We start from the raw sequence: 25604 nt of genomic DNA on the forward strand, positions 1-25604 counted from the left end.
GATTTGACAGAGTATATTTCTTGTTGCCGCTACAAAAATATTCACAGTCCAATCATTACATAGTTTAGTATACGCAGCTGTATTTCTAAACAAATGTGAACACCCTGCTCTCATATTTATTTGCAAGAGTTTTTTTTTTTTAGTATTTTTTATTCACCTGCAAAAGTATTAATTATTTTACAGTTTTACCTTTGACATGACTTGAATTGGGTTGTGTTTCATCTAGTAGCACCCCGGATTAAATACATGGGAACATTTACACACTAGGAACACATTTTAACGTAATGCACTTCATATCGCTTGATGTGACCGCCAACATGAGCATGTGAAAATTTTTCACATTCTGCAAAAGGCTGAGGATCAAAATAACTATGGTCAGGTACGAATGAGGTTAAAATGCTCAAATGCATTTTAAATTTATTCTGGGTTCACAAAATACCAAATTATGAAGACAAACATCCTTGGCTAATTCTGCCTAAAAGAACAGCATTACTTGCAACTATGATGGCCTTAAACCCAGCTCTTCAATGCCTTTAATGCAGGTTGGTCATCAGGAAGTGCAAAAAAGATTTGGATATCCACATGCAGCATCGCATTTGGTGGGAGATGGGCTCATTTCTTCAGTATTAACAGTATTATACAGTTTGTGTACAGTACACCTAAAAGGCCTTGGTAGGTAATGAAAAGAGTTAATAGTTTTTTTTTTGTCATCCCATGTTTGTGATAATGAGTCAAGAAAGGCATTGAGGTGATCATAGTCACATTTTCTGCAATGTGAGATCTGATCAGACTCACTATTATACGATGTCCCTATGCTTTGCAATGGGCACTTGGGGTCCTTCTTCACAACTGTCTTCCTTCCCAACCCAGTGGATGCCATGTCCATTCTCCCTTTGTTGGAGATGCGGCGAATGATGGTGCTCCATCGTGGAAAAGGTAGTGAAGTGGACCCGCTTCCTCTTGCTGGTTGGAGAGTGGAGGGACTCTGTAGGCAATGGTTTGCTCCTGAGGGTGCCCACACAGTTAATAGGGGAGTCTGTAGCTGATCCTAGGCAACTGGGCCTTCTGGACAGTGAAGTAGTTTTATCAGGCCCAATGTCTATCACAGTGGTCATAGCCTGCGAGTCTTGCTGAACGGGACTTCCCGGGACGCTCATCACTAGTTCGGCGTCTGTACCAAGCCACACCCAGTCATGCCTGTGACCTGTGGGCTCCTGGCCATGTGACGAAGACTTCTTATGTCTGAACTTAACAACGTATGATATGCAATTTACAAGAAATACCATGATGGCTAAGCAAAAGACTCCCAAAAGAGCGTACATACCAATCTCTAAGTCTGTCAGGGGTCTGTTTGTCAACATGTCGTCCTCACGAGTGGTCTCACCCTCCACTGAACCTTGTCCAGGCACAACAATTTTAGTGGGGAAATTATTGGAGTTGACCAGGTTCCCAGGAGCCTTCACAGTAGTTGTGACACGAACACTGTCCACTACCATGTTGTCAGAGCCAGACGCTTTACTGCTGTCACTAGTGATATTGGCCATGCTGGTGGGACTACTTCCTGAAGTGGTTGGTTTCCCCACACCCCCAAGTGTGCCGCTGGTGATAACGGTCCCTTCTGTAGATTTGATTGTGGTCTTTGCCAAAGGGCTCTCGTCTCTCGCCAATGTTGTGATGCGTGATGAAGGAATCTGTGATGGTTTCCTTTGCTTCCTGTCACTCTCTATCTCTTCCCCATCATTTCTGAAGTCCCCACCGTTCTTTTCTTCGGTGGTTTTGCTGACAGTGCTGTTGTCGGAACTTCTGTCATTGCTGTCTGGCCGTCGACTTTTCACCTGGAACTTGACCTTAAGACTGCCATTGCCCACAGCTACAATGCTTTTTCGTTTGGACTTCTGACAGGCCTCACAGATGGACATTTCCACCCGAACCAGAACTCCTTCGCCCTCTCCCTCTGCCACCACAGCTGGAGGGGTACCACGCAGTGACACCACTCCCTGATCCAGAGATGAGACCGTCAGACGGTAGAAGGCAGTATCGTAAATGTCAAGAGGTGTCTGGCTGCCATCACTGAATTGAACCCATGCACTGACCATGGCTTGCTAATGGAAAGGAAACAAAAAAGTCAAGTTTATTTACATAGCCCTTAAACACAAATACATTGTCATTGTGTTTTGGAACAATCATTCAACCATGGTAAAGTTAAGTTGATTGAGAATATAACCTGTTTAGGCAACCTCAGAACTTCCTGTGTAGTTGTGGTTGCCAGAATGGCCCTGTTGCTCCCTGGGCTGAGCTGTAGGGTCACCGAGAGACCTGCAACCATCTGGACCCCCAGTTCAGTAATGGTCACTTTTTCATCTGTGACTTTCACCGTTGTTTTTGCCAAGACTGTTTCAGAGAGTGGAGAAACCACCTGTCGCAAAACAATGTCACATTAGACAAGTGTAATGACGTTTATTTCCTCTGGCTCTAAACACTGTGTGGGGTAGGTTTATCTACCAGTATGTTATATTTAACAAATTTACATTGCCATATGATGGAATTCGATACCTGAGGGCCCAGAATAGCACAGTAAAGTCCCAAGACTGAAATACCAGTACAAAAAGAAAATAGGATATAATGAAGTAAGTAATAAGTAATTTATATTATTTTACAAAGTTGTGGCCAAGGTTGAACTTTACTGCTTGTCCACTTGGAAATACAGAATGAGGATTACATGAATTCAGACAACATATAGTAACCAATGTTTGGTACAATACAAAATGAGTGATGTCCTCAACTGTGATTGTAGGACTCCACTTCTGAGTAACTAGTATTTGGCATGTATAATCCCAATTTTGTAATTGACTTTATATGGCCTTGTCGAATCACAGCATCCCCATTTATCTCAATTTGCATAAGACACTTTAATGGCTGTTTAGTGAGTTTATTCAGCTTTTTGCTATTATGTGAAAAAACTGCAAAGAATGGCAAAATATATTGGTACACCCTAATTGAGTGTTTTTCTTGTGCAATCTCTAAATTTAGACACATCCAGAATTGCTCTGTTGTAAATTTTGCTCAATAGGTCCCGCAGTGCTTCAATACTTGTTTTCCCTTGAATGTGCTCAGAGGGGAATTGGCTTTTTAACTTTGTGTCACCTGGAAAATGCATAGATCATTGGTGGTGAGAATGTGATGATCATCATGCCTTCTGTTTCAAAACTTATGTCATCCATACCTCAGTATCTACCCTTACTGCCCACAAGTCTCTGATTGCTATGTGAATCAGGTCTTGCGATGACTCAAATCGCAAACAGTGGCAGATTCATCAATCTTAGTATTCATCCTTCCCACCCAGCAAGTAACTGAACAACTCTAGCATTCACCCTTCCCAGCCAGTAAGTTTACGTACTCTAGGGATATGTTAACTCATGAGCACAACTGGACATTTGTTTCTTAAGATGGAACCCAAGTATTGCAAATACTAAGAAAAAAGCAGGGCCCCCAAAAATGAGCCCTGAGGAGATGACAGTGGAACAGAGTGCGATTCACAACAAACAACGGTCTCCTCCTACCTACCCAATTAACATCTAAACCACTCTGGAGTGCTACCACTAATGCTCACCAAACGAGCAAACAGAGTAGGTCCAACAAAACAAGAAACAGTTTCCAGTGTCGTTGGCCAGAAGGATGTCGTTAAAAACTCACAACAGCGTTGACTGTGTGCTATGCAACATCTTAAAACCTGACTGGAAAACATCTGTGGTATGTGAATCAAACAACCTTCCATTATATGTACACCACTTTTTTCTTTTCTAAATTAAAAGGTAGCATGGAAATAGGTCTAAAATTTGAACGCACACATTGATCAAGAATACAGAGTGCTTTTGATAATAGCCAAAACTGATTGACAAATATACTTGAAAGGGCATCCTAAATGAAATGAGAAACAGCGGGAAGCTGGATGACAATCTGGCAAACCACATCCTCTAAAAAGCAAAAAGTCAGTTGGTCAATCACGGTGGTGTTGCACGGTAGCAGCCCATAGCACATGTTTGGCCATTCTTGCACATCGCTACAATGTCCATCAGATTCGGCTGCCTTAGCAAGGGCTAGACGGATTTATGAGAAGGGTTTAGTGAAGAATCCCACCACTTTGGGACCTAAAAAGACTTTCTACAAGTCAAAACTTGATTTTAACATCAGTGAGTGGACAGTTTTAGTGAGTAGCCAGCATTTCAAATCCAACTCCGGCATACTATTGGAGCATTTGACATCAATCACTGCAGCAACACGGACATTTTTTAGATTATTTAATCATGTCATGTATGCAAACCCCTATAACAATACTGAGATGCAGTTTACTCTGATCTCATTGGCAAGATCAGACACAATCCTCAAGCAGTGCTGATATGTTTTATTTTCCCTCCTCATAATATTAGTTTGATGCTCATGCTTACCTGGATGGCAGTGGTCCCAATATCTCGGCCTAATAACACCTTCCCTTCCTGTAGCCTTGCCACACGAGGATCTTCCACCTTCATAAAGTATCTAACAAGTCTTGTTACATCCACCTGCCAGTCAGAGCCCAGGAAATAGGCCTTGGAGTCCCGAGGGTCTTCCTGCTCGGCCACAAAGTGGGTTAGCACACGCACCAGGGCATGCTGAAACTGCAATGAGCAGCCCTTTCCTTTCTTTTCGTTGACTTGACTGTTCCAGACAGATCTGAGACATAAAACACACACCACCTATTTGATAATTGACTCATAGGTTATCATCAGTCAATCTTGATTCTGGTTGGATCAGAGGTAGTATTAATATGCAATGCGAGCAAAAGCACATCATAATTATTAGAATTAGAGAAAGGAATGGTTAGAGGGCAAACAAAGTTGTCTTTTATCAACACTAATGTGCAACCCACCTCTTGGAAGTCAGTATAGGGACCCTCCAGCTTTTGATTTGGCTCAGCTCTGTGTCTGACACCTCTATCTGAAGGGGGAGTCGTGGCATCCACACATTCAGCTCAAGTTGAGCACTGAGATAGCTGTAGGTAAAGTTTACAACCATCTTGACTTTGCCTTTTGTCTCCTTGCCATTTACAAAAACATAGTCACAGTTGTCCGAGACCTAGAGAGGAAGAAAAATAGGGATGCTTTGTCATGTTAATGTCCTTGATTATATCAATAAGTTTGTCCAGGTACATTTTTGAGAACAAACGGCGTCCACAATCAATTTGGCTGTGAATGAGGGTTATGTTAGTCATTTAAGCTGTGACAAACACCATCAAATAGTCTCATAAATGTCAATATTTTCACAAATTGTCGCTCCACTCCACACCAAATGTCCTTGTGGTAGTTTCAAACTGCATGTGTTATGGTCGTGATAGCTGCAATAAACTACTGTGATGATCACTGCTCCAAAGCTTTGGGAAGATGCTGCATTGTTATTTTATGTTAATCAAAATATCATCTGATGCAGCCAGCACTCAACATCGGTCCTTCACAGCCAAGTGCATTCATTACTCGATAATTTCAAAAGTGACCTTGGAGAGTTTAAGCCACTACAGAAAGCTCACATGGACAATCGAAGACATGAATCAGGTTTTTGTTGGTCCTCTCAACAGCCACCGCTCACAACAAACAGGATAATTATAACGCCACATTTAAATTCAGTCACCAGCCTCTGGAAATGCACACAGGAGTGGAAAAAATAATGTGACTTTGACTGATAGCCTAAAGGAGGAATACAAATAGCAAATCTTGCTCTTACTTGCACGAATCCAGCACTCGGCTACATGATGCGCTGCCATGTGCACATGCTATTTTTGAGAGGATCATCGGTGCATTTCAGAATCACCCTGTGTCCTCAGCTAAAGCTTTCAAATGACCACATCACTATGTGTCATCCTGCTACGGCCTAACTTCCTGACAAATAATCTCATGCATGAATTCAAACCAAACAGTGCATTTATTTATAGTGTGGCAGTGATGGAGAATTCCTAATGCAAGAATGGATCAATAGACAAGAATTGAGTTGTTGTTAAGGTTTTCGAGATGTATGGGGTCCTCATGTTTTAATTCATTGTGAATGCAGTCATCCATTCATCCATGTTCTGTGACACTCTTCATTTCGTCTTTTTAATGAGAACATCATACAAGAGCTTCACGCTTAAACTGAACTTGGAGCCATGCTCAAAGAACACTTCAAAACATCATTTAAAACAGAATATATTTCAATGTGGCAGCCGCCCACTCTATTTAGTAACAATCTCATTCTGTCAACAATAATAGCACCCAAAGGGATTTTTGTGTCATAAATTGAAATTTGTTTTTAAATTGTATTTTTTTCACGAGGCAGTGCAGACAGATTGAAAGATATCCTTCAGGGATAATTATAACTGTAGTGCGACTGGAAATATATTTGAAAGATTTTAAAAATATTTTGTTTTTCTATTGGGGTTAATGGGTAAATTCAAGTCACACCATAAAGTTCCTGACTTGTCACACGAATAAAAAAAACATGAAGTTCTCACCTGTTAAATTCTAGCCTGCCAAGCCACACCCACTAAGAAATTGGGTCTGGCTCACCCTCAATTCAAAACGAACCCAGTACGTCTTTCTAGTCCATCCTCAGTCAAAATTGCATGTGGGAGGGATGATAATTTCTTAACATCATTCAGCATTAAAGCAATTTTAAATAACCAGACACACAAGGTCATTGAAACCTCAGCAGCCAATAGCACTGGAAGCATTTATTTCAAAAGATTTGGAAATATGTTCTTTTATGTCACGTCTCTTTGCTGGTTGATTCCTTTGTACTGTCTGTTTTCTCAGGTTTGCCCTGCCTCAGAAATACACTTGCTGCAAATCCCTACCAGACCCAATCGCTGGTACAGCGTTGTCTGGCAAACCAAGCAATTTCAATTCTGTCCTGACAAACTCTCCACATAGTATGTATATGCAAATGCTGTACACTTCAAATGCATTGCAACTGATATGAGATGTTGATCTCTTGTCATACATTCATCTTTCTATATGAAACCCAAAGTTCTCAATCTACAGTAAAAAATTAGGGACTTGCCCTATCTCTTCCAATGTATGTGGCGGTTAGTGAATGTTCACTCTCTCCAACTGGTGTCACCATGACATAATAATAAAGTATATTGGGTTTTATGAGATGCTAATGCCATAAAAACTATTTCCCGTTTGGCACCAGCAGATTTGATATTCTTCATACACTGAAGATGAGGAAAATAGGATAAGAATGACAAGATTAACTGGAAATTGGTAACTGAAGCTGTTGTCTGGCCAGCTACTACACTAAGCCCTTCTCCATTGCTGACATAATCAAACCACTTTAAATGTGGCATATCAAGATGTGATTAGATTGCATGATTATTATTACACAGGAAGGTCCCATTTGTTTCATCCTGGGCAGCTGCGGCAACAATTAGTTTCCAAAACCAAATAATTTCTCCACAAACAGCCAGAATCCTCATCACTGCATCTTATTTTAACAGACTTGAGTGGGCACATGCGTACATTCGATGGCACCTTACACTTTGGAAACTTATTCTCTATTCGAATAAATCCTGGTTCTCACTGAACTGGGCGGATGGCAGTAAGTCTGGATGGCATCACACATCCTGATGTCAGCGGTGGCCCATGTTGATGGAGGGATTATGGTAAATGCAGGCATATGTTATGGACAACCAACACAGGTGCATTTTAAAGATGGCATTTTAAATGCAGTGATGAGATCCTGAGGCCCGTTGATGTGCCATTTATCCACAACCCTAGGTTGCGAGGAACCGTACACAATTTCTAGAAGCTAATCCAAGTTCCAGCATGGCCAGTAAACTCACTGGACATGTCTTTCGTTGGACATGTTCCACAGGCCTCATCAAGTCTTTGCAAATGAGATGTGTTGCACTGTGTTAGGTAAAAAAAATAGTCATGAAGACCCCCCCCCCCCCCCCCCCCCCTATACACACACATGGCAATTGAACATCTGCACATTTCAGTGTGGCCTTATATTGTGACGTGTGAACAATATTTGAGAGAAATTGAAAGAAGACTAAGATCTTTGAGTTCAGACCATAAAACTTGGGAACAAAATTAAGTGTTGCATGAATCTATATTTTTGTGTATGGTATATTCATTCTGTTGAGGGAGAGAGTAACACATTTTGCCATCAAAAATGTACATTACTTTTGCCTTAGGTCCATTGTGCTTCTTTAATGTAATTTTTTACATTGTGTGACCCTGCAGTCAAGGGCCCTGACTTTCAATTTCATCAGTCAAAAAAGCCGGCTTTTGGCAGTCAGCCATGCCCAGGTTCTCAGGATAAAAGGGAAAAGTCACAGGATGAGAGAGAGCAGTGTGGCAGACTGCAAGGTAATTTGTGCTGAGCGATTTAGCTCAGCGGCTGTTCATTGAGGACGAGATTGATGGGTGATGCTGTTGAAGCCCGACTAACAGTTTGTTTTACTGAGTGGAAAAAGAGATTGAGAGAAGTGACTTTGGTAGAGCATATTTGTCTGCAGTTGTCCTTGCTGTCACACACATGGCCGACCACTCCTGTAAAAATAGTTTCTTTTTTCTCAGTTGAGAGAGAGAGATGGATAGATATTAAACTATAATCCAGATTTTTTTTTAAAAAGTTCTACTATTTAAAGTAGTGTACTGTATTTGCAAGTGAACCATACCTTGAGAACATCTTCATCAGTGGAGCTGCATTCTGTATATTCAGAAACATCAGTGATGAGGCCATCCTCTTCCACAGCCACTGTTCTTACAGGCACCATCACCTTTTTTCCAGTCAGAATTGCAGTGTTCAGGACCTCAGTGTCCTGCCATTGAAAGAAGACAATTGGTCTGTTATTTGTCAAGAAAAAAAATTTAAGACTGCCTGATGCAATAAAGCAGAGATTTGTCATGTTGACCATGCACACCCATTATATTGTGCTTTAAAAAATATATATATACGTACAAAGAGTACAACCAACAGAGTCAAATGCTGAATTTGACGCACATTTTGATGAAAAATATGGTTCAGAAAATGTTTTTTAAAAAAAACAATGCATGACATCACCCTGTGTTTGTGTTTTAGTCTTACTTTGGCTTTTTGTAGCTTTATTGCAATACTTGACCTACTCCAATAAGATGGCTGCAATGGATAGCGGCATACAAGCATTTCCAAATATGCGAGAGGACCATGGCGTGCCTCTTGATAATTAACAGAAACAGTAAGTCTAACTCAATTGTGTTATAAGAAAAATATATAAAGCAGAATACAATCATACATACAATCAAAGTGAATTTCAGAGCATAAATACTCCAGTTTCACTTTGTTATACACAGCGTTTCAAATTATTATACAAATTATGTTTTTGTCAGATTTTTATAGTCTATGGCAGGGCTCACCAACCTTTTTGAAACCAAGTGCTACTTCTTGGATACTGGTAGTATAAGTAAAGGGATAGCTACCATCTTGACATAAAATAACACATTTAATCAAATTATTTGCCACTAGGTAGCTGGTTAGCACATTGGTCTTACATTTAGGAGGGTGTGGGTTCGATTCCACCTCCGGCCCTCCCTGTGTGGAGTTTGCATGCCCGTGTGAGTTTTCTCCGGGCACTCCAGTTTCCTCCCACATCCCAAAAACATACTTGGTAGGCTGATTGAGCACTCCAAATTGCCCCTAAGTGTGAGTGCGAGTGCGAATGGTTTGTTCGTGTCTGTGTGCCCTGCGATTGGCTGGCAACCGGTTTTCCCTCAAAAGAAATGTCATTACCAATTTTACACAAATACATTTATGAATGAACAAAGAATAGAAAGAAAAAAATGTTAGATTTAGCTCACTGGCAAGTGGCGCAACATTTTTTTTTAATTACATGAGTTATTTTTTAGAACAGCTACTTGCCACATTGATAATACTTGGTTGTATTATTAAGTACAGCAGTGTTTCAAGCCACTTTATGGGTTGAAAAAAATGGAAAATAGTCATTTGTTGAATTTGCAGCATTAGGTGGTTGTATTTGCTGTAATCAAGTTATTTCAATCAAAATATCTCGAGACGTTACAAATTACATTTTAACGCAGGACCTCTCGTTTAAAAGCAGCTTCGAAATTCTTGCAGCCATTGTGTTGGACAGCTTCTCTTTGCATTCTTTTCCAAATTATCAGAATAGCCCCCATTGCTGCTGTTTGATTGTGAACTCTCCCAACCTCATTGGCTGCGTCAAAGGTTTTCAGTACAATTTATAGCCGCACAGTTTCTCGTCCTTCATGGCCATAACACTTAATGATGCAGAGGAATTTCTTACGACATAAGAGAGTGCATTGAAATACATAAAGATTTTGACTTTGTTTTGCAAAGTTCTGTCATGAAAGACTGTGATACAATAATCCCCTTCTATATCATCCAATTAGTTTTCCCTTAGCATTTCAACCATTATTCTTCAGGACATTTCCATCATTGCAGCAACAGCCATTTATAATTAAAAAGGCACATAGAGTGCAGTTGGAGGTAATAGCTCTTGTTAATATCTCGCTGAATTCATTCACATGCTTGTGTGCGGTCATGAAGAATCAAATTAAAGCAGATGGATGTGTGTGTTCTCTGTGTAAAATCACGCTGTTTAAATGAAGTTGAAATAATTGTTGTTTAGCGCATCTGCGTGTGTGAATGTGCGCACATGTGCCTGACAATTTCACTTTTTGACAGTGGAGTTTATCTGGGTCGGGGTTCTATGAACGATCGGTGAAATTCACCCAGAGGACAAAATAAAGCAGATGGACGTTTGTCTCTGAACTGTAAAACGGGTCTAAGCGATGCAGAACTAACATGTCTTTTATCTCTTTTTTTTTGACTGACCTTACAACATAGTTCAAAAGCAGGTGTAAAGCTTGTAACCGTGTGACATACTGAGAAGCAAATCGCGTGTCTGGTCCACTGCCTGAAGTTTAATGCTAAATGGATATGAACTATGTCAAAGTCACAAGTAGAGATGTCACTTCAAGCCCTTCAGCATAATTACAGTAAAAATGAAGCAGGCAGCAATGCGAATATGACCCGCTATGGACAGACACTCTCTCGAATGACCCAGAGCAAGCAGGTTAAATGCCACTGTTCATCAACGTTGTGAAAATGCCATGTTATTTTTTCATCCAAAATGTAAAGATTTTTTCGGATCCGCTGTTATGGGATCGAGTTCGAGCACTAAAATAGAAGCACATGAAGCAGCTTCTGCAAGGAGCGGATGACCACATTAGTGCATGCACAGAAGAAAGACATCAACTCACTGTCAGTCAACAACACAAGGTCATTGTTTGCTTAAAATAGGAGACATTTGCTGAACAATCCAAAGTATAGTCAGCCTGACAGGATTGGATCAGAGCAAAGTGCATTTCATATTTTCATGTGCTGATGATCAAGGGATGCCATCCAAGCTTTGGAATTATTGCAAACGTTATCGGCAGTAATATCAACACCGGTTCACAATGTGACAGGCAGGCTGATGCCGACTCACCGTTATAAGAGGAGCCAGGCCAACAAAGTCTCTCTGAGTGGTGTAGATCCTCATTGCTCCTTCAGTCTTGGCAGTATTTTTGGATGGGAGCTCCAATTTCCATATGATCACCTGACTGTTCACAGGGCTGCTTAGCTCATCAACCTCAAAATCCATTTGAAGCACCTCCAGCAGATTGCCTTCAAGTCTGAGAGGGGAAGCACAGATCTTGTTAGGTTGCCACATAGTTTGAATGTAACACGATTGAGCACAGACCTCCACCCAAAAAAACTCCTGTTTGTGTTTTGTCCATGAGTTCGTTACGTAATAGGCTATCCGTGGTTAATGGACGTTGACAAACAAACGTATGCTTTCACAATTATTTTTGCCGGTAGGGAGTTGGATGCCAGATTGATGTGAAATGTTGAAAAATTCCTGTATGCACACTTTGATCCAACTCCTTACCAAAATGGAATATGTCTCATCTACCTTTTATCTTTTTGTGAAATAATTTGGGTCATTTAAACAACACTGCAAGTGGTTTTGCACGGGAATTTTTTGGCAGATTCATTTTTATTTTCTCTGCTTGCGACTGTGCAAAAAAAATGACCACTGACGAGTTATGGGCACAAATTCCGAGACACATTCCAATTTAGATGGGAGAGATTGCGTAACAGTTTAATGATTTTGTATATGCTGCACTTTTATCCTTTGGCTTTTTTTTGCTCTCTGTCTGGAACAGTGTTCTATTGGGTCGCCAACAGTCAATGGAAATGTACTGTATGTAATTGTATTCACTGCCAAGCAGACTCACAGGTTTGGGTAATGACAAATTAATGCTTTGGTGTTTATAATAAATCACTGCCTGTTCTGTTCTTCATATAGGATTTAATTTGATGATGTAAGCTACTGTAGTTTATCAACTCCAGGTCCTGAGGAGGAGACACATTTCTAATTTGGCCGAGCTAACGTTCGAGGGTGTGTCTCTCCAGGCCATTATTCAAATTTACAAACTCCCTCCTTGCTTGTACGACGTCAGAGGCCAATAGTGAAGTAATGACAAAAAGTGTTGTTTTACTGCCCATGGAGATGGGCTTTATCAAATGATTACTTAACGGTTTAATTTGATGCAAATTAGCTGACTAAACATTCCCATACCCACACAAACACTTGGTGGGGACTCTTGAAGAATGCGCTTCACATGACGCCATACCCCGCGTGCGTGTGTGTGTGTGTGTGTGTGTGTGTGTGTGTGTGTGTGTGTGTGTGTGTGCGTGTGCGTGTGCGTGCATATATACATATAAATATATATATGCACACACATAGAATTATAGCTTATTAGATGCAAAAAAAAAGCCCTGTGTTTTTCCAAAGGTAAAGACTTTGGCGATGCAGGCTATTAGAGATCCATATGGAATGGAAAATGATGCTATTCTGTTGGCCCTTTGGATGGATTTTGTTACAGAGCAATATATGGGGACAGCGGCAAAGTAAATGCCTTTGTGACCTTTTTATAATGGCTTCTCAAGGATGTCAGCCTGAATAGTGACTTGGCTATGGATTCAATTTTCTTGTGTGGCAAAGATCCTATTATGTGATTCATTTCTGGACAAACAATGAACAAGAAAAATGTATGACGAAAACTCTGGTTGCACGCGCATACCAAAGCCTCATGCAAATGTGGTAGGAGGCTGTTTGGGGGAAAAATGATCGCTGCAATTAGTGTTGAAAAGTATTATTATGTGGGAGGGGCACACTTGAATAATCAGACCCACAAAATTGTTTACTTCAGCAAATGAACTCTTGATGGGCTGGCCACCAGCCTACTTTAGAGTAACAACGAACCACCAATGATCATTTGTTAATCCTCCATTAGTTCCAGACTCAACAACAACTGGAAAGCTTTGTATCCCCTTTCTTCTTGCCTCTTGTAAGGCAAAAACAGGGTTTTACTATAATTGACTAATCTCAACATATTGCACCAAGACTGGGTATTAAAAGATAATGTAATCCTAATGAAGTATCAAAACAAGAAAAGCTATTCACTTGACATAAGCAGGCATCCATCCCCTTAAGTATGCATTAACACAGATGTGTATAAAATGGGATGAGGCTGCTCTATTCACATTGTGGCTCATGGTGCAAAGTGTCTTGTTTATGATTTGTGACGAGCTGTCTTTAACAATCAGCTCAAACTACTAAGATGTGGGATAGGATAAGCTTTAAATGCAAGCATATTTCCAGCCAGAGAGTCAAGGGAATTCCATCTGTGGTGTCAGTGACTAGGCATGGACTCTGCAGGGGATCTGTTGGTTTCATGGCGGATTAGTCGCCATGAAATATACAGTATGCTCACACTTAACGAAGTTGTGATAAACAATGTTTTTTATCCATGCCGAATGGGGAAAACAACGTAATGAGGTCAAATCGGCAGATATTATCTGTCAAAGCATCATGTATCCCTTTGTAGTATGACTTGGAAAAAATCTGTTTGACAAACATGCATGGAACAAACGATTTACTGCTCTGATTGTGCCTTTTCGTATTCCTTTCAAGGTGTAAACTATTGCCAATTCTTATATTCTTTTGGCTTCTTGCCTTTTCCCTGAGTGCCAGCCCTTGGTGCACAGATTAGACCTTCGCTTTTGCAAGTATTTCTCAGAGGCAGAATTAATCTTGCAGTTTGAGTTGAACCTCAGCAGATCTCTGTGGGGGCAATACTTGTATGCTGAAATGCTCTCCCATGAATAAAAAATGTGAATACTGTACATCCAGGGCAACAACAAAATGCTCAACATGATTCACATTTGGGAGGGAGCATTTGGTGTGCAACAATTAGCTCATATTCCATCCATCCATTTTCTGTACCGCTTGTCCTCACAGGGGTCACGGGTTAGCTCATATTGTTCTTGATGTCTCCTGCCTCAAGGTTTGGCCACATAAAAGAAATAAAAATAACTGCACATTTGACAGAACCTTCTGTTCAGGTAGCGAGAGCTGCACTCAATTGAACCTGCGTGTGGTTTTGATTTATAAACCCATATGGGGGCATATTTTTCTGTGTGCTTGATTCTGAATCGATGCTCTGCTCCACAGTATTTTGGGGAATGCAGATCCTCTCATCAACTGAAGTGTGTCACGTATGCACCTTCATGACTCTCGGTGGAGCGACCTTGAAATGAGGGCATTCCCTGACAAATCTGGCAGTGCGGGCATTCTCCCGTTGCCTGTATGCTCTCGCACCTCTGGAAGGTGAAACATCATATTGCATGTCATTGCGAGTCGTTCAACCGCTGTTGACGGCTAATTCACGCTATCAGGGTGAGGGGGTGGGGGGGGGGGGGGCACACCGTATGCTCACTGACTGCTTAACATCTGTGTATGTGTCCCTACTACATAACAACAATGGCCAAATGTTGACATTATAATATCATATTAATTGGTAGGAAAAATGGGATCCTGTTTTCTTTACCTTTGAGGAGCATTTCATGCTGATGGGGGGGCTTGGAGTTGAAGCCGTTGATCATAAACAATACAGTCATAATAATGAATCGAGTTAGAATTTTTTTCATCTCGTCTCATGTGTGCCACGTGCACTGCATTGCTTGGCAACCTGGTTGGTTTTTACTAGTTTGGGTGAGTCTGCCATGGAAGATCCGCAAATACTTTTGGAATAAACTACAACAGAGATTGTGATCCAGGCGCTCTCCAATACAAACACCTCATCTCATCTCACCTTGCAAATATTTCCAGCGTGTCAACATTCCTCACAAGCATAAACACCGCCACAACATGTCCTATTTAATGTGGATGGGTTTATTCTTTAATTTTTGGGGGCGGAATTTGTGTGATGTGTACGATTGAGTATCATGTTGGCAATCATTTTAAAAGGAAGTAGCAATTTACACTTTACACTTCAGTCCTCCCGGGACACAGTACAATGTTGTGCTTCGTTCTTGTCAGGTGGGACAGAAGGTTTGTGTTTTCCTCTACAGCTGCCAACAAAGAAACAAATCATATGCCCCGCGAGAGCTACATTACAAAAACTACTTTTATGCCTGATGCAGCTCTTCACAGAGTCCCTTCGGACTCCTCTAGTGTTTGTTTATTGAGGCAACTGAACTTTCAACTGATGAAGCAGCTCATAGATATGAATGTGAGAAATAGACTTGCCTTTTTCCAGATATGGGAGCCTTCCTCTGACAAATAACAGAGATGGCTCCATCTGCAGCCGTATCCAGTGTGATATCCCACAGTAAAGAGTTACTCGGTGTTGCTGTACGAAAGGTCACGGCATCCTTTATTGTTGCTCTGTAAAAGTAAAAAATACAAAATGAACAAAAAATGGAAAGGTCAAGAATGTGGTAAATAAAAACGTCCCCCGTTGAGAGCCTATGAATCATAGGGAAATAAATGACCATTTAGACTTTGTTTATACATGAAGATGACACTTTTAGCAATAGTATGGGCAAGCAAAATTGAATACTAAGTGACATCTGGAGTAGAAGTGGCAAAGATCACTTCTACCCATCCTTGTGCCAAATCATTCATATGACAGCCATTATGTCATTGCACAGTCTTTCTGCTAAAAATCATACCCCACTAAGCAATTTACAGCTGGGAGACAGTCTACCGAATTTACAATCAAGATAAGGTCAGGGGTTACTTGCACTAAATAATTCATTTGTGGGAATTTACGTGTTAACAAAGCCTACAAGACAATGGCAGTTTGATGTCCAAGAGACACAGAACAGGCCACCCAGAGCAGCCAGCCTCCTCGTGTAATTCTTCTTGGCTTTCATCTGCATGCAAAGCTACGTGGTTTATCCCTGAATCTTTCAGATAACTGCGGAGTGCTGATCGCATTATGACTCTCTAAGGGGATGTAATCTATGTTAGAAGCAACAGCAATTATGGTTCAAGTATGGCTCTAACAAGTCCAGCAAAAGTAGAGACAGTGCTCCTTGACAATGCATTATCTCTCAATTTAAAATATTTAACGTAACCTGAAGATGTTTTTGTGCTACGTTTCTGTGCACATTTGCGTGTTTGGATGTGTGACTCCATCTGCATGTTCAGCTTTGCTGCACTCTAAAGCAGGTCTCGAGAGGCAAGTAACCTTGGCATGCAGGCGTCTGCTGTATCATCACACTGTGAAATGACGCTGCATGCTTCCACTTCAGGCTAAAGCTTCCCTTAAAAGACCACTGTTGGCTGGCTTTGTTGTTATCTTCCAAAAGTTGTCGTCAAGTAGCCCACGGGAAGTAACCAGAATCAGTATGCATTTCAGAAGCGAAAGAGAGGTGAGAAATAGGTTAACGTCAAATGTTGTGTTATAAAATATATCTCTACAAGCAGCCCAACATTGGTGGGTGGGTATTACCATCCCTAATCAATACAAGCTCTGGCAGACGGTTTGTGGTCTGCAGACAGTTAATGTGTTTTTATTTGAAGGCTGACCATGTTGATTGAATAGCGTGACTGTTTAACAGGTTAGACTTGAAAATAGTCATAAAAGTGTATATCTGGAACTGGAAAAACAAAGTTCTCTCGCCAGTACATTCATTTCATCGTAACAAAAGTGTTTATCTGGAACTGTAAATTGAGCTTCGTGTGAGGCACTTTGTTTATCTAGCATCATATTTTTTGTCTTTTGGGAAAAACAAAAGTTTCCACACCATTTTCATAGGATGTTAATGTCGCAATATGAAAACCAAGGTGGCGTTCAAGCTGGGCATAGCTGTGTATTAAGCCGAAAGGAACAGGATTTAGCTAATAAAAAGCGACAGCAACAAGAAGACTTATCCGCCCTTTTCCCCTTTCTCTCTCTCTCTCCATGGGAAGAATAAAATCCCCTGGGATTTGAGGAGTTTTTTTTTATGAGCGGTGGAGAGTAAGAAGCAGTGTCCATGGCGTTGGTTAGTGGCCCCCGAGGAGGCGGCAAGCAAAGGGAGGCACCAGGGCAGCCAAGATGGATGGCAATGGAGACTGAAGCTGACAGTGTGTGAGGAAAAACAGCTCTCAGGTGCTGCACCTGCCATCTATCTCACTTCTGACCAGGCAAGGCATGAGTGGCACCTTGTTTCACCTCCCATACACCTCCCTCACATAAAGAATTTTGAAATAGGCTACTGCATGTGCACGCTCACATACTTGGTTTAAAATACAAATAGTATTTTACACATCCTCGTGCTTCTTGATAACTGTTCTATTTCTCCCAAATATCTATTTTATGATAGATGTTATTTTAAGATTGTTTTAGTCAAGTAGACAGTAAAGAACAGATGCCATCGTTTATGCAGGCAAACGTCCAGTGTTTAGCCAGTCGGATGGCTAAAGATCAGCATCGTGCTTATCGTACTTATGGAGCAGTTTAGGGGGTTGAGAGTCAGTTTATGCCAACGTTGCTGCCAGATGGCAGGCATCGCAGCACTAAAAATGGTTGTAAAGGCCACGTTTGTCACATAGATAAACGATTAGGCTTCCGGTTGGAACACATCACTCACACAATGTCATGCCACTTGATGACCATACGACAGTGATGCCTTACTTTAAGTAAAAGCTGTGACCATTACAAATTACTCTCGATCGAGGAAGAACCAAAAGTATAGAGAATGAACTGTGACTGATTGTGTCTTGTCATATTAACAAGCAGTTGATGGATCAATTGTGAAATTGTTAACAAAGTAAAATATAGAGAAAAACATAATAATAATAATTACTATTATAATATTATTATTATATTAATTATATTATATTAATATATATATACTATACTTAATACTATATACTACTATATTAACATTTTAATTAATATAATATTTTATTTTTTAATATTTAACTTTTTAACAACTTCACAATTGTTAAGAAATAAAATATAGAGAAAATCTTTATTATAAATATTATTAAATAATTATTAATACTACTAATAATAATAATGGGAACTAACCAATGAAATCAGACATCAATTTAATTTTAAAAACAAGGTGAAACAGGCATGGAAATAGAATCCTGTTCCCCCTATTAAACTGTTCCTGTGACTACAATCACACATTCAAATATTTAAGCTCGTCGGGACCAACCTCCTCCTGTGGCCACAGGAAGACAACTGATGACAAATTGATGCGACTGATAAAACAAATGGTAGCAAAAGAGCCCAGAACATCCTCCAAATAAATTAAAGCTGAACTCCAAGGTCAAGATACAGCAGTGTCACATTACACCATCCGCTATAGTCTGAGCCAAACTGGACTTCATGGAAGACGACCAAGGAGGACACCACTGTTGAAAATAAATCATGCAAAAAATTGGCAAGCTTCTGGGACGATGTCCTATGAACCGAAGAGACAAAACGTGTACTTTATGGCAAGCTTGGCTCTAAATTCACAGGGAAAATGAATCATAATAAGAAAGCAGCACCGTTCTTGCAATGTAAATCTGTTCAATTTTTTTCCACTGCAAAATTCCACTGAGTCACACAAAATTCTGATGATTTGATAGATGCATTAAGTTTAAGGAAACATGCACATTTCCTTCAGAGTCTCGGCATAAAATGCACACCTCGATCACAAAATTCGTCATCGCGTTAATGGTGCGGTTCAAACACTTTCACAATTCTTCAGTCATGCATTTCTCAATGAGAAATGAGCCTTCCACTGTACTGCGGCAGGTAATCTCCATATCCAAGTATAAGGTCGACGACGTTAAATGATTTGACAGAGTCCCAGCGAAACGTGTCAAGTAGCGTCCTAATGAACTTAAGCCTCTACGGGATTTCATTTGATCCATGTCAGTGTTGAGGAATATGACTTTTGAGCCCTTAATATCGTCAAGCTGTGCAAACGCAAACATTAATTTTATGATTTTTTTTTCTTTGCATTTAATTATCTGCCATGTTTCCAGGAAAGAATCTTAATTTTAGTTTCCACGAAATCCCTCATTTAATTTCCTGCAACGTTCCATAGTTTCCAAAGCCCCGAGGCTTATAGATGAGTGCACATAATGACTGTCTCGCTTTTATGGCTACAAAATGAGCTTTTGACGTTTCTAGAATCAACTGTACTCTGAATGACATCATCCAGATAAGCGCTGAGCAGGAGAAATTAAAAGGCACCAAAAACCACCATCTTACCTAAGAGTGAAGTTAGTCAGCTGAGCAGAGCTGGCCATGAGGATGTAGAAGGTGGCAATGTCCGTCTTCTTTAGTGGTTTGGAGGATGTCCGTATGACAATGGAATTGCCAAGTTTGAGTCGGGAGAGAGTGGCCATTCCTTTGGGCACCTGCAGGAGACGCACACTGCCAATCCTCTGCATGGGAGTGACGGGAACATAGTTTGTCTGCTGCTGCTGCTGCTGCTGTTGTGAGCTTGCCCAGCGACTCCCCTCCAGCGTGTTACACTTCCCGCCGACTTTGGACTGTGTCTGATAGTAGAGCTCTACAAGGTTCCCAACTGACGCGTCCTGTTTCTCCCTGCTGGTGCTTTCAGAACTCTGACCAAACCAGCCAGGCAAAGGTAGCAGTTCAGCCATGCAAGTTCCCTTCTCACCTCCCATGGCACAGGAACATCTCACCTCCTGGGTTTGCCAGAAGGCATAGACTGTCACACAAGGTAGCTCATCCTCAGCGCCTTCCTCCCTGTTCCAGTCCCGTCCCGCCACATAGAAGAGCACCCGCACTTTGGGCTTGGTGGACAAGACCCGAGGCGTTAGCACAAAGGCCTGAATCTTCCAGTTGAAAGTGAAGGCGTCCGGGATATTGAAGAGCTGCACGGATTGGACCAGATCCAGAGGCACAACCTGCTCCGTGGACATGGGGCCGTAGCTTGCGCTGATGGTGGGCTGGCGGCTTGCTCTCAAAATAACAAAGGGCTGTGTGTTACTCTGCATGCTGAAATTCCTCATAAAGTCCTGCCCTGCTTCTTTTAAGAAGAGGAAGTCAGCATCCCGAACCTCATAGCTGACTGGCAAGAAGACGGGGAAAGGCACTGGGCTCTTTGTGTCGGGCAGCAAGTCTAGAAGGCAAAGGTAAAAAAAAAAAAACGTAAGTATGTATCGCACCACATCACATCTTGTTTGGGCTCATGGAGCAGCATATTACAAGATAAATAATACCCAGGGAGCTAATTATATCTTAGAGATGACAGTGCAAGTCTGGTACACTAATTTTTTTCAAGTAACCATGTTTACTTATTGTCCAAATTCTAGCCATCAAGTGAGCTTGTTTGCCTGTCATTTCTCATAGTTTTTCTTTCTTCTCGGCTGACCTAGTTTCGTCTCTCACACACAGACAGACAGACGATCTGCTAGGTCTTTGCGTGTGTGCGTGCAATCCGGGTTTAGGAGGGGCCAGTGGAGTTGGGGGTTGGTTGAAGGTGGGCTCTGATACATCTGGCTCAAAAATGAAGTTAACCATCATAAAGCAGGATTAAAACAGCTTTTCAGATTCAGTTAGTGGGCTGCGAATAGATCCAAAACAAGTCGTATCGTCTGAAGACCAACAGAAATGTTAGGAAAGGCCTTTGGTGTCCTCATCAGAATCATGCAGCCATCACAAAAATGTAGCAGAATAATGCTTGTGGATGTTGTCATTCATCCAGTTCATTTCATTCTCAAAACATTGAATAGGATCTGTACTGGACCGTTCTGTTGGTCTTGGAAGACGTTTTGCCTCGCACCTGAGCATGCTTCATCGGTTAATGCAACATGGTTTGATTAGGATGGCGGAGCAAAGCAGAATAATTCAATTATTTGATCTAAATTCTAAACTAGCCAAACCTTTGCACAGATGCCAATGCAATGAATGATAAGTCACTTAAAATATGTTTCTTTCATTTTGTACAATATTTTGGATAGGTGTGATTCTAGCATGTTCCACACCGCTCTGTGCACTAAGTAGTTAAATGACACTGAATCCAAGTCAATCCATTTTTTGATTTTAGCATGTTCCACACCGCTCTGTGCGCTACGTGGTTAAATGACCCTGAATCCAAGTCAATCCATTTTTTGACATGGTTTTGTTTTCCACAACAAGATATATGATCAAATTAGTTATTTTGATAGTATATATATTCTAATTTCATAATCATTTTGGTGGCCCTGAAATTACGGTCTACCCTGTCATTATTAACATTAAATACAGCTCCAGTATTGGATCTTGGCCACCTATTTAAATATACAATAACATCTAACCAGATTTTTCTTTTATTAAATAAATAGGGATTTCTAAAGCCACCCTTTTGAGTAACAACAAAACAGTCAATCTGCTTTTAGTGCTTGAATATATTCAACATTGCACACTAATTCTACGCCTGTTATAACTGGCATGTGTTCAGTTGATCATTTGAGATAATTTCCTTACTTAGCGAATTAAGGACAAAAACAGTGGTGTTTACTCCCTGCAGATTATCATAAAATGAATGAAGCTGCATGAAGCATGGTATTGCATTTGAAACACAGCATTAGAGGCAACTCACACCCAAACAAATCACAGCCAGGCTGCATTTTAATGTTTCAACTCGAAATGTTGTGCAAGATACATTAGTAGGACGTCGACCTCTAAACAAAAGCGTGAATGAAAGCTTAGAGCTTTTCTGTGTCAAACTGAAGTCATCATGCCCCTCCAAGGAAGTTGACATTTAAGTAGTTCGTCCGCCGTGGTCTCCTCTGGTTCTCATCTCGACTCACCCAAAAAGCCCGCAATGGCCCCTGACAGTTCAGGACACGCCAGTAGCGTATGTGTCACCCTCATGACAGCCCAAAAGCCTTTAGAAAAGCACAATGGCTTCTTTACCCACCCCCCCCCCCCCCGCGTTTTTCACCTTGCTGTGTGGTTGACAAAGTGCAAGGAGACAGAGAAGGAAGCTGGCAACAGCGTTGTCCTGAGCAAGGCCCCACAGTGACAGATGTGCGGTTTAATACCAGAGCTGGCAGCATCTCTGGCCAGAGGAATATAAACTGGATCACCATCTCCTGAGCGAGAATGCAGTGCAACAAGGTACTTAACATGCAACCTCTTCCCTTTACAGCCTCTACATGCCCTTCTCAAGACATCACGCACGAAAATCAAAGTATTAATCCTATGATCATTTTCCAAGTCCCTCCCAAAATGTATTTATCATATTCTAGGTCAGATTAAAGTCCCATTCCTCATTTCCACGTTGAAATTTGGAGTGTGAGGAATCCTCTTCACTTATCACCAAGCCATGCTGCTTTCAGCTGACAAACCTGAGAGCAAATATGCTGCCCCAGCTGCTCCAATCGCTCATATCTGTCGTATTTGAAAAACCACACGTTTTCTCTTTTTCTTGGCCAAGTCGGAAAGCATCTGTGTTGCCATGCACAAGTTACAACAGCATCTCAAAGCCACCTCACCGTAAAACCCCCAATGGGGTTGAGGAATACTAGCTGATAGACCTGCGTTCATCTTGTACTGATCCCAAATGAAAATATTCCATGCAAAAAAATGAAATTCAGCATCATGGAAATGTCAATTAGAGCGGACAGTGCGGAAACTGAGCATAATGTTGGTCCTGTATCTGGAGCTTTTTTGGATTGAACAACTTCACTGTAGGCGTTTACTATAAGTGTCTTCAGTTCAATTGGAAATGGGAAGTCATCATGCAATCTAGGAAAGGTTGGAAGTTAATTTAACTCTATTTTATCAAGTGCATTTGCAAATAAAAAAATCCATATTAATAGTCAAAAGTAGCTTTGAATTTGCCTGTGGTTCGACCTGGAGGAGAAAATACATCATTTCAGTGTCCTTCTTTAAAGTTTATTTCTCTCTCTTTCTATTAAACAATGCTCACACTGCGATAATTCCATTAGCCTGTTTGAATCTACAACCTTGAATCAGCATAGGGCATTCTAATGAGCCATAATGGTTTTTACCATATGTAGGAAACAGCTGGCACACACCGATTGACTCCCAAAAGCATCATTGAAGACAAAAACAAATCTCTGCTTTCCAGGCTACTACAATAGATGGATACAAATGTGTCACTAATGCTGTCTGTCAGTCAGTCAATCTGACAACATGCAAATATTACGCAAATATGCTACATTCCTCCTATAATTGATCAAGTTTCTATCTAGAACAGAACAATGATGTTAGTAATCAAAGGTTTCTTATAGTTGACATTTAATTTCAGATCATCCCATTTAGAAATCCCAAATCCTTGCTATAGCTGCAACCTAAATACAATCTTAATGAAACAGTTGTCTGTGTCTGGATTCAATTTATTATTTCATCCAATCCGTTCTCCTCTCTAGACCACGGTTAAGCTGTCTCAATTTGGGAGGCAGTTGAATTTTCTGAATGCACATTACTTACCTAAGTACATAGACAAATCTTTATGCAGTTCTATAAAAAAGCAACCACGAATACAATAGAATTAAAAAATCATGCTAAATATACATTTTCTAATGTCCTGAAGTGCATCCAAATTAAGCATCGTGATCATAAAATCTCTTGTACTGAATCTTATTAGGTTGTGTATGTAATTTGGGTGTTGTGTTTATGGTGATTTATATGAGCAATTGAACAAGTATGAAAAATCTTGACCTGACTTGACTCAAATTTGTCTCGTTTATAGTTGTCATAAATTATGAATCATACACTTGACTGTCTTGATGCGTTCAAAAGAAGAATATTAGATAAACTTTCCAGTTGAGTAAACTACTGCAGTACAAGTCACATCCTCTTCAATCTTCAAAAATTATTTGACAGCCTTTTATGTCTTTGAACGTGCTTTAGCGGGTGCTTTATAAATATGATGTACGTATATAGTGCTCGCACAGCATGCAAAGTGAGATGCTGAACAAGATAAACAGCAAGGGGGGGGGGGGGGCGGTGGAGCTTAATCTTGCACAGTGATTGGTTGAGATTTTCGTACCCAATAAGATTGTTAAAGCTGATTTAAGGAGAAAAAAGTGCATTTTTCATTGCATTATTTTCCGGCATTGGACTATATCCATACAAATAAACCCACTGGAAAATTATGCATTGGATTTTGAATTTTATTTTGGTTTGCTTTTTTCACCCCCATCGTGAAAGTGGCCGTGAGCGCGCGTGTACGCGTGCGCGTGTCGCATGTCGAAAACAACGTAATAGGCCTACTTCGCATTGAGAACCGGTGAATTATACATTAGGCACGGTCTAAGTTGCAATAAATTAAATCTTGCGCCCTTTACTTATTCCATGCTAAATGTTTCATAAAGCACAACATGACATGTGTAAGGTCGCTGAAATGCTATATCACTGCAGAGTGATGTAAGTTTGTGTCACAAACGAGGACATTTATCAATTATTTAGACAAGTAGAGAAAGCTGGTTTTCGGCTGAAAGGCAGACACCCCTCCAACTCCACACCCTCACGAGGCAACGTGCACAAAATAAAACCTTAGATCTTTTTAGTCCATTTTTGAAACCAAGATTTCTAACTAGTTTTGGAGACTCAAGAGTATTACTGTTCCTATCCTAGGTAGGGATTTTATAACGTGTGCACAAAGCAGTCTTACCTTGGGCGATAACTGTCGTAAAGGTGGCAAATATCAGGTGTAACATCCTCCAGCGTAGGCAGCCGCAGCTCATTTTGGCACCCGGCGCGGCTCTTTCTTCGAGAGAACTTTCAAGCGTCACTCGTTCACGCCTGCTTCAGTAAATTGTGGCGCTTCTGTGTTCGTCCATGTCGACATGCGATGCACTGACTGCCATCACACCTGTTGTGTTCCTGCGTTGTGCAAGTGGTGATGAAAGCACGTCGAGATCAGCTCATCCGTGACTCCACTGCGTGTGCGTAAAAGTTGCGCGTAACGAGCTTCGCAAATAGCGCTCTTCCAAGTGTCACACCAAGACTGACTAAATCCTTGGATTTAAAAAGAATAAATGCCCTGCGATGGATGTCGAAGCCCAAGTTTCTTTTCCCTCAGGTGCTCCAGAGTGGTCGAATGTGCGCCAACGTGTCTGCGGAGCTGCGAGCAGATCAGCGAGTGTCTTGAGCTCAAAGCCCAGGGCACTAAAGTCATCATCTGCCAGTGTTCATCCGCCCGGGGAACCACGGCCACTGCGCAGCTGGTAGGATTAACCCTGCGTGGCTTGGCTGGCG

At 41.0% G+C, this 25604-nt stretch overlaps 1 protein-coding gene across 1 annotated transcript; it reads right to left on the reverse strand.

Annotated features, from left to right (window-relative positions):
* Nucleotides 1-64: 64 nt before the first annotated feature.
* Nucleotides 65-25492, reverse strand: LOC119127625 (transmembrane protein 132D). The gene is made up of 9 exons (XM_037259614.1): nt 25018-25492; nt 19632-20511; nt 15674-15811; nt 11522-11708; nt 8693-8836; nt 4907-5112; nt 4446-4710; nt 2225-2416; nt 65-2102 (listed from the first exon to the last, which is right to left on the reverse strand). Exons 1-9 carry the CDS (start codon nt 25088-25090, stop codon nt 798-800), a joined length of 3390 nt encoding a protein of 1129 aa, XP_037115509.1. The 5' UTR covers nt 25091-25492; the 3' UTR covers nt 65-797.
* Between the last annotated feature and the right edge of the window lie 112 nt (nt 25493-25604).

This window comes from Syngnathus acus, chromosome 9, assembly GCF_901709675.1.
Source record: "Syngnathus acus chromosome 9, fSynAcu1.2, whole genome shotgun sequence".
Classification (NCBI taxonomy): domain Eukaryota; kingdom Metazoa; phylum Chordata; class Actinopteri; order Syngnathiformes; family Syngnathidae; genus Syngnathus; species Syngnathus acus.

Bases quoted from the DNA above. Each gene is read 5' to 3' on its own strand.
- LOC119127625 (XM_037259614.1), bottom strand. From the start codon at position 25,090: ATGAGCTGCGGCTGCCTACGCTGGAGGATGTTACACCTGATATTTGCC. The intron at 5,113-8,692 runs GTATGGTTCACT...CTTCCTCTCTAG, and splicing joins CTGATGAAGATGTTCTCAAG to GTCTCGGACAACTGTGACTA. The intron at 2,417-4,445 runs GTAAGCATGAGC...GTTTTGCGACAG, and splicing joins TTGGGACCACTGCCATCCAG to GTGGTTTCTCCACTCTCTGA.